At 42.3% G+C, this 18,671-nt stretch overlaps 1 protein-coding gene across 4 annotated transcripts in view; it reads left to right on the top strand.

The window, feature by feature from the left end:
- rptor (regulatory associated protein of MTOR, complex 1) overlaps positions 1-18,671 on the top strand; it is a 126,564-nt gene that overhangs the window by 16,241 nt on the left and 91,652 nt on the right. For all 4 annotated transcript variants that reach the window (XM_084006434.1, XM_084006432.1, XM_084006433.1 and 1 more), the window contains exon 4: positions 255-337. In XM_084006434.1, coding sequence (XP_083862560.1) covers positions 255-337 — 83 coding nt within the window. The remainder of the gene's footprint in view (positions 1-254; positions 338-18,671) is intronic.

Genomic DNA, 18,671 nt, shown 5'->3' with positions numbered 1-18,671 from the left:
CCTTTTGATGCTGAAATCATAATCTATAACGTACTTCTGTAATCATGGCATGGACGTGTCTTAAACAACGTGAGTCTGCTTGTTTGGATTATGTCACTTTACTGGATAAGATGGACAGCAGTTTAAATGCGTGTGGTGAATAATAATGAGTTCACGGCTGGTTCGTCAGCTCCAGATTGAGCATGTGCGGTTTTGCCCTGATATGACTGATATGTGTGATCAAAACGTGTTTACATTCTGTGTTTGCTCGCCAGATCCTCTGTCGATGAGTCCACAGAAAGCCCTGGAGACCATCGGGGCCAATCTGCAGAAGCAATATGAAAACTGGCAACCCAGGGTGAGTGGGTTCACATGAACCAGAATCCCTCCTTTTCATGCATGTGCTTATAGTGATACCGTGATCACATCCACCACAACCAACTAAGTCATACCATTGTCATGTTTTCAAAAAATATGTTTCAGATATAGTTTTATAGCTCTTGGCAGACTATCCCAGATTTCCAGATTATCTTTTAAGTTTTTGCCAACTCTGTGAACCTTACTAATATTAGTCACCCTTCTTGGTACTTAATTATAGTACTTACTAATATTAGTCACCCTTCTTGGTACTTAATTATAGTACTTACTAATATTAGTCACCCTTCCTGGTACTAAATTATAGTACTTACTAATATTAGTCACCCTTTTTGGTACTTAATTATAGTACTTACTAATATTAGTCACCCTTCTTGGTACTTAATTATAGTACTTACTAATATTAGTCACCCTTCCTGGTACTAAATTATAGTACTTACTAATATTAGTCACCCTTTTTGGTACTTAATTATAGTACTTACTAATATTAGTCACCCTTCCTGGTACTATATTATAGAGGGCTTTTAACACAGTGGTATCTGTTGGTTCCAGCCAATTTTTTCCTTGGATATCACTTTATAGACATCAGTTTATATTGTCTGATGTGTCCAAGTGCTACAAACACAATCCTCTGCAAATCATTCCTACAAAATTATGTGACAAAACATTGTAATAGATGTGAGAATGAAAATGACCGTAGCTGTCATGGTAACTCTTCGGCTCCCACATCATTCCCCGTGCTAACATTTAGTCATCATTTTATTGTGTAATGGGGTGAAAGGATGTGTTATTGATATCCCATTGTATCAGCTCTAATAGACTTCCTGTATGCATGCATACTGCCAACTAAACACCCACATGCTCTTGACAGTGATTCATAGTTTTTTTTGTTGTAGTTGTAAACCGATGCATTGTGTCTTCTCGTAAATTCAGCTGTTATAAGTTTGTGTGTTCATGCATTCGTATCATTGCCAGCAGTGGCAGCTCTTCTTGGCTCATACATGTCAGGGAGCTCAGTCAGTGGTTATACTTTTCTTTTCAATTTGACTTTTGTCATCCGCTCATGCCCAAACTCATTAACTGTCAATGTCAGTAAATGCCAAGGTGACCTGGTGCGCATTGAGTTTGAATCTTGGTGAGGTGTGGACAGCAGGACATTTATTTTGAAGAATGTATGGGACTATATGAGTATCACCGAATCAGAAGAGCTTTGTTGGTAGCTGTTCTTTAACAATAACAAGTCAACTAATACTGCAGCGAGGAAGAGTAAGTGAGTAAGCATCAATCTGGGACTTTTATTTTGTAGAATTTATACATTTTACAGCACCTCCTTTTGACCACAAAATATATCCTTTCACTGTCTCAGGCAGGTCGTATTGTTCCAGTCTGGCACATCAGATCACAAAGTCGCTCCTCAAATTTAAGATGTTTTTCTGTGAATGAGCCCTCAGCCGTTACAGCGATGACACAAACAGCAGGTAGACCCACACGCACTTCAGCGAAAGTAGAAGTTCCTTATTGGATAATTTATATCCTTTCCTTTCCTCTATCAGTACACAGACCCAGTGAATAAGATTCCCTTATTTAATAATATGCAGTCAATTTCCATTTATTGTTTAAGCTGATGACACAGCAGGCTGGCTCTTTTTACCCTCCATTTCCTTTTCCCAGCTCTTCTTGCTATTTAAAATATGTGTCCTGTGGGGAGTGGAGGGGGAAAAAAAATAAGCAAATACTTGAAATGTGATCTGGGTGGTTCGTTGCATTTGCAGATATTGGATTTGAATTGCATTTCAAACCACCTGCGAATATGTTTTAACTCTGGTCAGAAAGGATTGGATTTGATCATGCCTTTTTTTTCCTCTTGATACTTTGTAACACAGTTTCTGTTTGGTATTAAATTTGTTGAAAAAGTTAGATTCCAGCTGTCTGTCAGAACAAGGCCTCTGAGGGACGGCTTGAGGAATTATTTTATGATAGGTGGCGAGGCAAGGTGAAAATGAGGAAAACTAGTGCAATAGTGACTTGTGTCTTGTTGCCATGTTTCTGGGAACCGTGAATCCTACATGGCCACTAAATAACACCTTATAATGAGGATGTAAAAGTAAAAAAAGTATTATATTTATATATATCTGTGTGGGGGTTTGGAAAGTACAGAATTAAAACATGAGGTAAGAGGAGGTGGAGGAAAAGAGGTCCCTGGAGAGAGCAGCTAAGAAATGTAGGCTTGGTTGACCCCTGGAGGTCAGCGGCAAATAGTGTTGGGAATGCAGGAGGAGTGGGAGGGTGACAAAGCTGTTCATTTTTTTTTTTTCCAGCCTCAGGATTCACAGCTCTGCAGCAACACACCTTAGAACTATATTCACCAACAAACCATAAACACACCATTACATTAACCGATGACAAAGCAATCATTTACATGCGGCTATTTACCTGCTTTGTCACCGCGGTGAGAAATGTTGTAATAAGTTAGTATCGGATAGGCGGAGCCCGTGGACATTATTCCCTGGAGCAAATCTATACTCCATCTCCGTCACATTTCTTGTGTTTTTTAGCTGAGAGTTTAGCTGTGCCAACCTGCTGTCACGAATCCATTTCTGTACTCTTGTATTAACTCATGGCCAGAAAACACAGAGAGAGAGTGAGAGGCAAACACAGTCTTGGCTACTGCCCACTCACTTTCTTCACCAACACTACATTGCGCTCTGTAAAAAAAAAAACCTCTGTCCCTCTGACCTTTTTCTTTTGTAAAGAATTTGTTTTTCACTCAACATCAAAGTGATATTTCTTCCAATCAATCTCATGTCCATCCTTTACCTTTTCATGTTTTATCAATCTTATGAAGCCTTTCTGCCATTTGTTGACTCGGGGCCGAGAGCTCTCAGGCGATTGCAGGTTATCAAATATGCCGTCCCGCCAACCTCTGAGATGAGGGAAACTGGTGGTAGCTGGCTCTGTGAACCCAACGTGCTCGCTGGCAGGTTTTCTTCAATAAACCTTTCTTTTTCTACCCCCATTTCCTCCCTCTTACAGAACACATTGTTTTATTTCCTTATTGATTCAGTCCATATTTGTTTTGAACAGGTTTTGCCCTAAAATTCAAATATTACAGTGTCAAGTCACCCTCACCTCTCACCTAAAACCTCTGCATGTCAACGTTCTTTTGAAGGCAAAATATACTCCCCACTTTATCATCCATTAAGGAAATGTAACTCTGGTAAATTATGACTTTCCCTGCTCTGACTCTGACTATCAACGTATATGTAAAAACATAAAAACTGTGGTTGTATGTTGTTACATTAAAGCCCAGACTGGATCCAACTTGAGGACTGCTGTCGTTTAACACAGAGTGAGATGCCTCCCATAGCTTTCACTTTCTCTTTTTTCATTTCCACATTCCTCTTCTGCTCTCCAATTCTCTTTCAAGCTTCACTCTACATATCACCCTCCATTTGTGTCTCTTTCTCTTTCTGTTATATGTTTGGGAATTTAGTTTTTGTTGTACCCTATTGACCTGCTATGTTTGGTATTCACTGAGATGAAAAGTGGCTTGCTCGTCTTATCAAAGTCACACAGTACTCCCTGAACATGTTACAGCTGCCAGACGGGCATACCAGTCATTACTCCTCTTCGGTGTTTTTGTGCTGTCCTCCATCTCTAATGTTTCTGTCTCTCCCGCCCGGCTGCAACCTGTGAACTCCTGCTGTGCACTTCTCCAACAGTTTCTGCATTATGTATCAGTGAGCCGCTGCTCAAACTCGTTTCTGCTGATTAGCTTTGAGGCTTTCTCTTATCTCCCTGGAAAAAAAACAAACTGCACAGTGGAGGACAAGTACGAGGCAAGAATTTTTGTGTAGTCGATAACAATGCAACACATGCTTTAAGCTTGGGTAATGTAACATCTTTTTCATGCACTAGAACACTGATAGGCCCTGACGACACTGTTCACTGTCCCTCATTAACCACATGATGAATAGAAGTCTGTGGGGCAACCATAGACTGTATATAAGAAGTGGATGTAGTCATTGTGACGTCATCCGTAGGTTTGTAGACTACGGTTTTGAAGTCTTAAATTCTGCATTTTGGCATCTTGGATTTTAGTGAATGGAAGTGACCATATTTGGACTGCTCAGGAGCGACGGTTGGATCGGATGAACGAGAGTGGCAGAGTGGGGAAAAGCATCTGGCTTGAGTCTATTGTCTGTTGTTCATGGTCTGACGGACATGATGCTGCATTGAGAACCACAAACTAATGTTTAAAATGTTTACTGAGATAATAAACCAAATTAGAGTAGGGTCATTTTCGCATAGACTTACATGTAACAGGACTTATTTTACAACCAGAGGAGTATCATCCCATTCTGAAGATTGGAGCCAATGCAGAGGTGTCTTAAACTTGCATTCTTTCTTCCAAGCAGAGGTCGACTCTTGTGTTTTTCACAACAGAAGAATTTTCTCGATGACATAAAAAATGATTTATAAGTCTTGACATCAGGTGGAAAAAGTCATGTGAGGATCATAACAAGAGCCTAAATCATGTGAGGATAACTAAGTGTGGTCTCGCGCAGCTGCTACTGTTCACCAGAAATAGGGAAATGTGGATTTGATCAAATCTAGTGTGCGAGTGTGTGCTGACAAAGCATGAAACGTCAGAGAATGCGTGAGTGGCCGAGGTGTCATCAAGTTAAGTTAAAATGCAATGATTGGCAAATAGATGTGCTTCATTTTCACAGTTTTGAAAAAAATATATCATACATTTAAAAAAAAAACATTTGCTGATTTTTGTCCTGTCTTTAGTGGTTATAGAGCACAACCCCACACCACCCACTACATTATTCCCTCCCGGGACTCCTCACAGCTGCCAAATCACTTGAATCCCATTTGAATTTAATTGATGACCAGTGTGTGTGCGGGAAACTGCAGAGTGAATAACGAGATGCGGAAATTGCTTTAATGGCATCCCCTCGCTGCTCCTCATGCACTCAGCCCAATAGGAGCCACAGAAAAAAAAAAAAAAAACATTAGCCCACCGGAAGACTTATGGACATCCCACCAATACATCTATAAACAATGTGCCTTTGGCTACAGGTCACGGCCGCCATATGCTTGTGGCATATGAGAGGAAGCTTATTGATCCGATCTCTCAGTGCTGCTGATCACATCATAAACATCCCACTAAACGATAGTTTGGACGCCTCAAGCCAGCTTGTGTTGATGGTTAGATGGAGATGAACTCTGGCCTGTGGTGATGTTGAGTTGATGCAGAATGGTTAATGTTCTTCCCCCAAGCCCCCTTCACCTGGGCCTTTCATGGCTGACCTACAAGAGCCGGTCGCGACACACATGGAGGGAAAAATGCAAGCCAGCATCCTCCCAGAGGGACGAGCAGTCTCTGACTCTCTCGGCTTAAGAGACTGTGAATGACAATTGATGCTGAAAAAAGTGTCAAAGGTATCAAATGAGACAGGAAGACATAAAGAGGGAGAGTGCACTCCAGGGCTGTTGATGCCTGTTATAAGTGATACTGAGTGTATGCATCGTGAATAGAGCGGTCTGTTCTGACCGTTTTTCGGGGCTGATTCCGATATTATTGAATAAAACATTTTTCGATATAGATAAATCCAACCGATATTCATAAATCTCCTTGCTTCATTGACATAGGTGGCATGGCCACTGGCTAGCCAACAGCCCCCGCTCGGCACTGCTCTCATATCACAGACAATTAAATTACAAAAAAAACCCTCGACAAAAGTTGAAAAATAAAACCCCATACCTGCAATGCACTGTGTAATGTAATAGCAGATATACTCGTCCAATTGCCAAAATCGAGTCAAACTGTACCTCAAACGGAAACGATGAGCTGCAGGGAATTTCAGTGTCTGTGTGAGTCCATTAATATGAGTGACCCGTTGTGTTCCCATCACTGGGCTGAAGGGATTTCCACTGGCTTCACAGCAAAAACCGGTGAGAAAAATGTAGGTGGAACATTGCAGGAATTCACAATGACATTAATGCTAATGTGAATAACGAGTCTATTCCACGAAGGTGATGTAGTTCCAGGTCCTGGCTGGTGCATGAAGCAGTGTAATGAATCGCTCTTTGCCATGCTGCTGTGCCCACCGTGACTCGCCTCTCTGCGTCTGCACTCGGCAAACTCAAGTGTCTGCTGTGCACCGAGACTAATGGCCAGTGTGTGTCTATCATTATGATATCTTGCTGCTGTGTACGTATATGGAAGACATTGCTATATGTGTGCGTGCGTTGGCGCAGGGCTTGTGGATGTAGAGGATGTAGAACAGGAGGGGACAACGCGGGAGGCCAGGATGTGACTCAGCGGAACGAGATTAAAGATGCACCACCCAGTATTCTTTTAGCTATTTTCTTTTTCTTATTAAGTCATGTGTAAAAATGTGTGGCTGCCTGACTGCATGTGCACGCCAACCCAGAAAGCCTCCAGTGTGGGCACCGGTGCAATGGTGTGTTGAAGGACATTGGTGCAAATTGGAGGCCGAGCCAATTGGAGTCTGACTTACTGAATTTAAACAGAGAAGGAGCAGGGTGTTTCTGAGTCACTTCACTCCCTGTCACCCTGCTTTTTCCTCCATGAATTGATCATCCAGAGCTCACGCACGTTTCTTTTATTTTATTATTAACATGGCTCTACTCCCGCCGTAGTTGAAATTTGGCATTCAAATGCTCTTTTTCTTCTGTGCCGTGAGTTCAAATGTCTCACAAAACTTTCCACAGATTTGGCTGTTTGCACGTCAGCTATCTTGGTGAACTATTGGTGAAAATATTGCCTCAACAGCTTCAGTAGTTTGTCGCGGTCACCACCATATGTAGTCCTGCGATTCTGGTACCTCTTGATATCGCTGCTGTGCAAGGTCACCTATATGAATGTTTGTTTTGTCCCATTACCAGCAAAGCATCTGATAATGGGGATTTATGTCCTCGCTGCAGTCGGGAGAACTAGAGTCTGTGGAATCATGAATTATGACACTAAATGTACTGTATACAGCGACGGAGGCATCGTCTGCTACTGCTGAACAGCATGACTAATGAATTGTAAGTAATGAGCTGTTTTGTCAGTGCGCTTGTCGATGTGGCGTTCTATATTGCTGCAAACAATAATTTCTGTCGATACAGCAACTGTGCTCTGTGTTCTTTCAACAGCGGTTAAATGATCAGGCTGCGCAGTCTAATAATAATTATTTATTCTTTCTTTTTAAAAAAAGCCTAAAGTCGTTTCCATTTAAAAGTGAGTTCTTCCAATTATGCACTTGGCAGATTGTGTTCTCCACCTCTCGTTAGTGCAGAAGGGAAAGTCTTCATGTCACAACATTGAGACAAAGCCGCTCGGTCAGCTGCTACCCAGCATCCTTCACTCCCAATTCTCTCCCCCTGCCAGTCAACCGCTTCACTTTGGCCCTGATTGCTAGTGGATGCAGGGACCTGCACCTCTTAGTCTGTACTAATTAGCAGGGCGGCTAGCTGTATAGATCATTAGTGTCCTCCTTAGTCTTCAACTAATGGCTCACTTGTTCCCCCCCTTCTCTTTCTAATGGCTTGCTCTCAAGCTTTCTCTCCCAAGGCAGTGTGGGAGATCTGCATCAGCGACTTGACCAGCGGTAGCCTTTTTAATGGGCTCATTTTATGACATGATTTCTACCTCACTGTGCATCTTTAAATGTAATCACACTTAACCCTGAACTAAAAAATGCCTTCAATGGCAGACGGCCACTGCTGGAGGATCCAAAGACTTTCATTACCCTTTCCAGGAGGGCAATCAAACACACATCTGGGGAATGTTTAATTGACAGTGTCTGCTTGTAGTAGTTGTGATGCTCCAAGTCTGTGTGTTTCTCAGTTATATTTCGCCAACGCCACACTGGAATAAATGAACATCTTTGATGCTGGTCCTTTTTTATTCTAATGGGTTTGATGTGGATTCAAGGGAAAGTCTTATGTGAGTCCTCATCTTTTAAATTTGAGGGAAGAGTCAGTCTGGCTAATGTTTGTGAAATTGCGGTCTGAATTGTCAATTGCCTTGAATGGAGCTTTTGAGGTCAGGGTCACATAAACGATCTAGCTCAATGATCTGACTCATAGTCTTTTAGTTCTGCGAGGCGTCATCCGACTTCCCGCTCTAAAGGGCTTTAGAATGGCCTTTGTATTCATCACCATTATTTATTTGAGGGCCAAATTCCATGTTTTTAATTCTTCTAGATTTTCTAAATATTGTCGTGGGCGCATGTAATTACTTTCCCAGTAAGTCTCACCTGCAACCAATAGTTGACTGTGGGTTTGTCATTTGTGTGACTGCCTGGTAAAGGCTACTCTGTCTGGGCTTCTGTGGCGAGACGTTGGTCGAGAAAGAGAGCGTGCAGGTGTGGTTTTGTAAGAAACAGTAATGTTACAGCTGTTAATGTATAGCAGTGCAGTATTTGTCAGTGAATAAATGCTAGACGTCTCCTTGTGTTATTTCTTTCCCTTTCATTTAGAAGGATATAAAAGGGGAAAAAAACAATTTGGATGAACGCTAGCATTGTTGATTATGCTCTGACACGGCTGAATGAAACAGACTGGTGAAAAGCTTTTCTCGAGTCTTTGTTCTGTCTGAAATACTGTCATGCATGGCCTTGATTCTCCAGCCGCTCCACAGTAGCTGATTTAAAGCCAGGCTCAGACCACAGGAGTTTTAAAATCCAAACTGATTCTGAAATCTGGTAGCATCACGCACAAAGGAGCAACTTCGCAGATGTTCTTCTCTCTAATCTCAAACATGCACACAGCAGAATTATTACGATTAACGTGGCAGAGGGAGCAATGCACCGCCTCATGTGACCTCATGGGGAAGTAGATACACAGGAATACTTTGCAGTGTGGAAAAAAACTAAAGTAGAAGGCCAAAGGGGAGAGTTAACAGAATTTTAGTATTTGTCAATATCTAGTATACTTACTAATACTAGCCTCAAGGGCTTGAATGTTTACAGTTGCTTGGCAACACCATCAGCTTGTCTCTCTCACTAATCTGATCACACTGGGAAGCACCGACATAATAATCCAGTTTTTACACCTTTTATCTCCTAAATATCAAACAGGCTTTGAAATGATCAACCCGGCTTAAGCCCGGCTACTGCACGACGGCGTGCAAGTTATGCCTTTCCTGGACATTATGCTGATTTAGTACTAAATTAAATTAGTTCACATAAAAGCAACTGCTACTGGCACGTGTTTTAAAAGAGAGCACCCTGCTGAAGATCCCACACACATAAAGTCTATGAGCCATATTATAGCTTGCTGTAACATAAGAGAGTCAGGAAAATCCCCCCAAAACCACAAAGCTCAGCCAGGCAGGCAGGATTTCTTTCTTCTTCCCTGTCCCTCGGCTTCATTAAAAGGAAGGGAGAGTCTTTTCAGGATTACCGGGGTTTGTAGACTGCCACTAGAGGTGGACAATTGATCATTATACATCTTCTTCTGTGCACTCCACTACTCTACTACCTCCATTTTCTGTAACTGTGCCATCTTTTTTCCACTCTGGGACAGGGATTTAATAAGAACTATCCTTAAAGTAAAACATGAAGGTAAAATATGTCAGAGGGTGACTGTACAAACTGCTACATAATGGAGTAGTGTGAGACGGTATTTGGTTTGACTGCGAAACCCAATAAAAGACCACATTGGCAAAGTAGGAGAAATATCAGGACATCTGACTTCTGGACCCAAGTCTGATAATTGATCGGGGTGATATCACACTCAAAACCTCGTCTGAGTACATGTGTAGTATATTATAGTATCAATGCATAGGTTTAAGTGGGACTCTCCTGGAAAATATACCTACCCTAAAGGTTTATGTCCTGATCACAAGTTTAATATTTCAGCATTATTTGCGAGAAGTAATTTAAGCATGTCGCAAAATTCTACAATACAGATGATCCTTGACCACCGTTGCCATGGAGAGGGAGCCAATCAGAGTGTTGGCAAATCTCAAAACGCTTCCTAGGTTGAACTGAGTAGAGAACAGATTGTGCTTTCAGTTTTCTGAACGTTATGATCCGAGTTTGTCCCCACCGTCGGCAAAGCAACTAACGTATTGTATACTTGGTGACTGGATGTGTCTTGCAATAATAAACCTCGGAGTCGTCGTTGGCAAAGACCTTGGCATGTCTGACTAGACAGGCTTTACAGCTTTTATCTAAGAGCCAGATATCTTCTCATACAGTTGTTAAACAGTTTGTTCTGATTATTTAAGAGTGTCGTGTCCATATGTGCTGTCGAAGACCTGTTAGTCACATCACAAATAAATCATAGACTTTTATTTCAGGAACTAGAGGCACTTCAAATATCTTCTACCACTCACATATACACAACACTAAACATTCATCCATTTATCTTATTATTGAGGAAATCTTGTTGAGGACCATGAACACCCCTATAAATCATGAATCTTCCAGACAATTTGAGGGCAAGTGGGCCAGTCATTACTGCTCCTCTCTCCTAGTTGTCCCCAGCCTTTCCATCACCACCGTCTCATCCAACTTTAGAGGTTGTACATTCACTAATCTGCTAGCACAATTGTTTTCCCTCATCTCCCCCCTTTTCCCTCTCCTTCTTCTCACCTGAATGGGATCTTTGACCCAAGCTTTCAGCCTATGGAGCAGCTAATTGATGCTGCTGAGAACTCCCATTGTGACCTGGCATATGTCAGCAATCTGGACCCTGAACTGGTAACACATGAAAGAGGGCCAGTGAAGCTGCAAGAGAGACCTTCAGGGGCCGTCCAGACGAAAACGTTTTCAGTGCGTAAACGCATAAGTCTTGTGCGTTTCGCCCTTCCGTCCATACGAATCCGGCGTTTTCGCGGCGTGAAAACGCCCTTTTTTGAAACCAGCTCTCAGGGTGGAAAGGAAAAAAACGGCCCCCTCCGTTTCGTGATCGTTTTCGTGTGGACGGCGAAAACAAATACGCTGACGTCATCGCACCGCTCCTCGACCCTCGAGCCTGACTTCTTCCCCCGCGACGTCTCATAACAACAACAATAACGGCGGCCTCCGTGCTCGTAGCAGATATTCTGCTCGTCTGTACGTCGGCATATCAGGGCCACTGTATGAACAAAAAAACGGGGCCGAGAGAGGGGGGCGATATTCCGGGAAAAAAGCGACTTTATTACGATGCTAACAAACAACCGCTAGCTAACTTCCCATGAATGTAGGCATTTATTTGTCTAATTAATCCATCCCAACGTGTGACAACGCCTCGTCAAGGTCCTTAGGGTGACGGATGTTGATGCTTACTGTTGGTTTTATTTATACGGGCCAAATTGTCATCTTATGGGTGTTTATTGATCGGGTGGTCCGGTGGATATTTAGCCGTAGCTCTCACGTGTTGCCACAGCAACGGTAAACATCCGGTCAAGCTCCGTCTCTTCTTCTGCATTTTTGTAGCAGAAACAGCGCCACATATAGGCCTGGAATATGTACTACAGTAGTCGTTTTCAGTGGATTTGTCTGGACGCAGATTTTCTTGAAACGACGCCAAGGCAAAACGGAGAAAAAAAGTCAGTTTTGCTTCGTGTGTACGGGGCCTCAGTCTTCTCTTACCTCTTATCTTATCTAAGCAAATATCTTACACAATGGCCACAATACACTCAATGCCCATGATTTCAATAGTTGAACCAGACACGGAGGTGTTACTGAGGTGACTCAGGAGATATGACTCATTTCACTGGCCAACTAAAACGTATATGTGCTGAGGGGATTGTGTATAGTGTTCCTAAGCCACTTCAAATATCTCATGTTGTCTCAGGGTCACGACCCAGTCAAGGCATGACTGGTCAGTGGCAGCAGCATCATGAAGAGAGGCATGGAGGTACACATTGCCAGAACAAGGCAATTCGGCAGAGTACCACGGTTTCACTACACAGTTGCCTGCATGGAATACTGATTTCAGAAGGGATTGGCTTTTCCACTCGACATCATACTGTAACGTCTATGATGCTGTAAATTTAAATCATTATCAAAGGGTTTCTGTTACAAAAAGGGGTGCTGGTGTTCATGAATATACTATTACCCCGTCAACATGTTTCTTCATACCTAAATCTGAAAAACCCTTATCCATAACCCCAACTGCAGAAAAGGCACTGGTAGTGGAAGATTTCTTGATTCTTGCTAAATATTGTCCGATTTATTGAGCGTGAAAACTTCTGATAGTCTATTTAAAGCTATTTAAACTAAGTTTTAATTTATGTAATTATACATAATAGTTATTCAGTATTTGTTTCTAGTGGCTCCCACACCTGCTTCCTCCAACGCTAATGATCTAAGTATTCTGAGCTCAGCAGCCGACCAGCTTTAGGGACGGATCTCCATTTACAAACTGCACTAACTCTTGTTAGATTTGAGAAAGGGCTCCAGTCAGAATTCATAGTTGTCGGTGTCTTGTTGCTTCACTTCTTCGAGGAGTTCAGCCCCAGCTCTTCGCAAGCCGTGCAACCGTGACTTAGCCAATCTTGTTTGTGAAACGTGCCCCCTCTGTGTCTGCTCTTCCAATGTGCCATCTGTTCTGTTGTCAAGGTATAAATCACACTCAGGAAATTGGACGTGGCTTCAGATAAAAATAGAAAATCTTAAAGCAGCAGTTTGACCTTAGAGCCATCTTGCAAAAACATATATATATTTATATATATATATATATATATTAAAGAAAGGTACTCTGCCAGAAGAATATGGTACTTGGCCAACATAGTAAGCTGATTTCATCCATCACCGAGATGATCAAAAGACCCCTGATAATCTCTGAGTTGTCAAAACATAAACTAAAAGGCACCTCAGTTTGATGGTCACTGAAGCAGTGAGATTGTGTTCACAAAAATGAAAGAACAGGAAAAAAGCAGCGGGTAGGCACAGGAAAAAGTGAGAGCACAGAGGAAGTAATTTATCACAACCAATCCACGAGTGCAGCCAACATAATGAAGACAGATAGAGGCTCTAGCTGTCAACACGAAAAGCTTATATCTATATTAGGCAGTCCCACCATTAGGAAAACACTGGGCACATGTAGGAGATTGATCTGGAGCATTTAGCGGCTGGGTGAATACCCTAATTGGCTGAAGTGTGACACCAGGTCTAGTTCTTCTCTCCGGGTGGCGGGATAAACCTTTTTGCTTCCGTCAAAGAGAGAGAAATAGTCCTTGATCTCCTGCAGGAAAATCCTGGATTCAAGACACATTTCACATCAACTTTCATCACCTGCTTATACAGCTTTTATTATAATCCCTCCTACATCTCTTTTTGTTCTGGTTTTACTACCTGGGGGCCATAACTGTTGGCCGTTTGGAGCAGGCCCGTTGCTTGGCAAATGCTGCTTGCAGCCTTGTCAAGGAACGCTCATCGCAAGTGAAGAAGACTTTGTGGGGAAAGTGACTTGCAGTCAATGAGTCGTTGTCTGTGAAAGCCCGCTGTGTTCTACATCGTCTCAGTCTGCAGAGCTGTGAAGTCCCACTCCCGCTGCTACACAGCACGGTCCACTTTTTTTCTTCAAAGTTCATTTATACGAAATGTGTCTCACGTCCAAACTTGGACTCTGTGCATCCTTGGGTTCCGAACAATACACCCTCCAAGTGTGAAGTCAATCAGAAGAACAGGTTCCGAGGACATATACAGAGATTGTGTGCTTTGTAGTCTGATTTGTCTTCACATTGTCATTCTCTTACAGGATAATGTCGAGTTCAAATGATTACAGTCAGAGCACTGAAGCTATCGCCATCACAGTCCTTACCTCTGATTAGGTTATTCACCCATTGTGTTCACCGCCCCGAATAAGAGGAACAGCTGTATATCTAAAACATTAAATCCCCAGCACTGCCGCTTGAGTGAGCGCTCAGCTCTGCACAAAAGAAAGACCAGCAGCCTTGTCACGGTGGAGAGGTGGTAGAAGGGGTCGCAGAGTATGGCCTACAGGACAATCTTTGTCATTTGTTATTGTCCTTGGGGTCATGTGATACTGTCGATAGACGAGGGGAATCGCTATTCCGGCCAGTCACAGAGAGGTCAGGGTCAAGTACACAATAGCGTCTTCTCTGCTGGCAGGTATCCATTGTCTCCCTGCGGATAATGGAACTTGGCAAGACGCTCTCTGCTCAGACATCTCTGCAGAGGGGAAGCAGGGAAAAGAGCACTTGGGTGTCCCAATTTTGCGTCTTTCAGACGAATTTGACACGGTGCCGGTTCAGAGCAAAATCAGCTTATTTCAATGGAATGTCCAAAATCAAGAGATCCACTCCCTGGAGCAATGAAAATCCATGCATACCTTTTGTGTGAGTTCAGCTTTGGTGGACTTTGACATGAAAATGTGCTCCTTGACCAATAACTTGACGGTCTTGACAGTATAGACTTAGAACCTGCTCCACAGACGAGAAATTGGTTTCAGACAGTTACAAGATAACTGCCTAAAAACTACTCTTGAATAAACTATGAACTTATTGTTCTATTAGCGACCACACTAGCTACATGGATCATACTCTGCTATGATTCATATTTTGTTCAACATAGTGTTCCCCTATTAAGTAAAACACACAAGTCCACTTCATGCAGTTAACAAAAGCAGTGAGGCGAGAGAATGATGCTCCAGCAGTGTCCTCCTTTTACATTACAGTCCTTTGAATCTCTGTTGAATTCGCTCTGCTTGTTTGATTTATAATCTCCACCCAGTGTTTGTGTGGCTACTTTTTGTGCTGAAGATCATGCAATATAAATTCAAGCAAACATTCAGAAATGCAGTGATATTTGTCAGTCGGCTGAGAAATATCAAACAAATACACAGTCTGTATTTGTTCCTGCAGGTACATTGCATTCGTTGTTTTTGATGTGACTTTTCTACCTTTTGGTTCTTCATCTTCCCTGTTGCTGGATTACATCAAATACTCCACAAGTTTTCCAACCAGACTTATTTTCTATGTGTGACATAACCCTGCACATATGGGAGGCTGAACAAGTTTTCCTGGGGTCTGGGAAAAATGTCATGTTAATGCTTTTAGGCTTCCTCATCTTTTTCTGATGTAATGCAGTGCTAATCCAATAAAGCCATCTTGAGCCCTTTGCTCCATGTCATTACCCTTAATGAAATATGAATGGAGCCTCCTCCGCATCCATTACTCCTTTCAATGGAGAGAGATGCTCTCATGCTCGATGCTAAAACACCATAGCTACATCCAAAAAAAGCTATTAGTTTTGCTGATGTTATATTTAGTGACAGATGCCTCCTTTAGTTTTTTCAGGAATAAGGAGTGCAAGTAATACACTTAAACTATGTCCATTTCCAGTGCGGCAGGCTAGAAGTGGAGGTGTGTGTGTGTGTGTGTGTGTGTTTCAGCATGTATGTACACATACACACACCCAAACATTGGAAGGTCATTTCCATGCATGTTTAGTAGGCTTTAATGCCCTGAGGGCTGGAGTCGCTACTACACACACACACACACACACACACACACACACACACACAGCTTGTACATTAATCATAACAACGAGGGCTCGACCGACATGCTTACACACAAGCGCACACTCTCACTCTCATACATTACTCGCTAAGCAGGCACAAGGGCACCACAATTAGAGGTGTTACTAACCCCCCCACTGAATAGGTAGTTAGTATGGCCTTTCTGAGGCAGCTGTGGCTTAGAGGTAGAATGAGACGTACTCCAATCGGAAGTAATGGTTCGATCGCCGTCTCCTCCAGTCGACATGTCAAAGGGCAAGACAATGTGATCCTGGTCCTATATATATATATATATATATATATATATATATGCGAGGGTGTAATTTATTTTGATGATCAATAACAATTCAGTAAATATACATGTATGTATTTATTACAAAGTTGGATTGGTGCATCCCTGATTTATTGCTTTGATTACTTTCCATAGAAACTAATTAACGTAACAATTTCAATAAACGCTGAGCATTCAATCTGCTCATGAAGAGCAGATTTTTATATTGGCCCTTTTCACAGCGGCCATTTCGACATGTTAAGGTTAATACAGGTGTAATTGATACAATTGATAAGGGTCCCAGTCGATTTAGTGTGTCCCATTCATTCCAGTGAGCCGGCATGCACAACACCAAGACACTAGTTCACATTCGGTCAAGGAATGGATGTCTCTGTGTTTCATAAAGCAGATTTAACTGAAATGTTGGCATAGATGCACAAGTAAAACAGTTCATTGGCTAGTGTTCAGGTCCTTTACCTCAGGTCACAATGCTGAGCAGAGACACTGTGAGTGGGAACAAATACACACAAACGGGCGCAGATGTACACACAGTTTGAAACACAGAGGTAATTTGTCACCTCCAGGTCTGGTGTGGATATAGATCCATTGATCCAGTTATAAATATGTCTCCTGAAACCCCTCGGCGCTACTGCTGAGTTATTATACGCATCTAATTCCACTGATACAGACTCGGAAATGAGGAGAGAGAGAGAGAGACGCTATGCTGTGTGTCGTATTCTGCAGTTCTGTGTGTATCTATGCGTACGAATGAGTGTGTGTCTGTGTGTGTGCGTCGGTCAAAGAAACCTGACCCCACTCCAGATGACCCCTGGGATTGAGAAAACACATCCTTTCCTGGAGCATGGACCTCACAGACATACTCGGGCCTCAAATAACGTGCGTGTGAGCGTGCCTGCGAGAGTGCGAGCGTGCGTGCATGTGAGCGTGCATGTGAGCGTGCATGTGAGCCTGCGTGCGAGAGTGCGAGCGAGCAAGTGATATGTCCGGTTGGATCCCTGGTGCTGTGTGCAGCATTACAAGCTATTTTTGAAGTGAAGAGGATGGATTACACCCCAATCCGGCCTCTGCTTGTGTGTCATCGCCATATTTGCACAACTATGCCATGTTTTTTTTTAATCCCACACCTTTATTGCCCGCCGCTCACTTACTTTCACTTCGGCTGAATCTTATCATTATTTTCATTAGCTGCCGATTTATTTTTGAAAAATTATAATCACTATTAATTAGGAATGAAACGATTTTGACACTTTTTTTTCAGACCAAGTACAAGTTCATACATTAGAGTACTACTACCAGATACCAATATGGGTATTTAAAGTTGCTATTGACAACATTGATTACATCCAGCCACTAGATCTTGCACTCACACTCCCCCTTCCATTGCATTCACGTCACAACACAGCTGTTGCTCGAAGCTCATGCACCCTCAATGGGTTGCCAGTTCTTAGTATTTGGGACTGGTACCGAATTGCCGCCCGCTTACCATCAAACTCAGCCATTTTTCCGTTTTTTCCTCACTAACTGACACTAGACTCCTGACTACGCAGAGATACCACGTGATACCAACGTCGTTATTCGATTGGCTCACAAGCCTTGCACATCTACACAGAGGTAAACAAAACATGAATTTTGGACCCGTCAACATTTTTTAAAATGATTAATTGACAATCAAAGCCTTTTTTTCACGAGAAGTGATACTTTGATTCTGCACCTTTTTAAAAGCTCTGCGGATGTATTATTTTTTAAATGATTTGTTTAAATAAAAATGTTATCAATATGACCTTTAAATCGAACATTACAGTTCAAACAATGCCTTTGAAATCATGTTGCATGTTTATCAGATGTTCCTTACACACTGTAACAAATCAAATATACAGCTTTTAACCATTTAAACATATTTGTTCAACAGTTCCAAGAAATATCGGAGGCTAACCATCAATTTAATAATCAGCTGGCAATCCTCAGTTGTTGCATTTCTTTACCGACTGTGTGGAAAGTAACCCATTATACCAGGCAGACACACAGATGACAGACAATTGTTGTGCGGAGACCAAAATGGCAGCACGCGTCCAAGACAAATGCACACAACATTGTGGCTGCTAACTGTCACAGACGGTTTCACTAGAGACGTTGTTTTGATGGATTCCTCCAGTCATCGTGCCATCGTTGCAGCTGGACGGCTTATGAAGCTCAACTGACGAGAGGTTAACGTCACATTGCCATTAAATTGGATTGGCTGTGGTTGTATCAGAATAGGTTTTGGAGTACTTGTATAGAAAAGACATTGGCTGCATTTGAGTAGAAAAGGCTGTTGTTGACAAAAGGAGGCTTTTTGCAGGATGCCCTCTGGCTCTTTATGTAAATCCTTATTTTGCCTCTATTTGATTATATTTCTCTATCTGATTATATTTCCAGGAGGACGTGGCTGTGAGCAAGCATTCTGCAAATGAGTGATAAATGATTTCCGAGCCATAAAAAAAGTAATGACTTTGTCTTAACTGCATTTTGCATTATGACATTTGACCCA

Source organism: Eutrigla gurnardus, assembly GCF_963514095.1.
Source record: "Eutrigla gurnardus genome assembly, chromosome: 3".
NCBI lineage: Eukaryota > Metazoa > Chordata > Actinopteri > Perciformes > Triglidae > Eutrigla > Eutrigla gurnardus.
The sequence above is the reverse complement of the archived record's forward strand: the minus strand, read 5'-3'. Positions and strand labels throughout refer to the sequence as shown.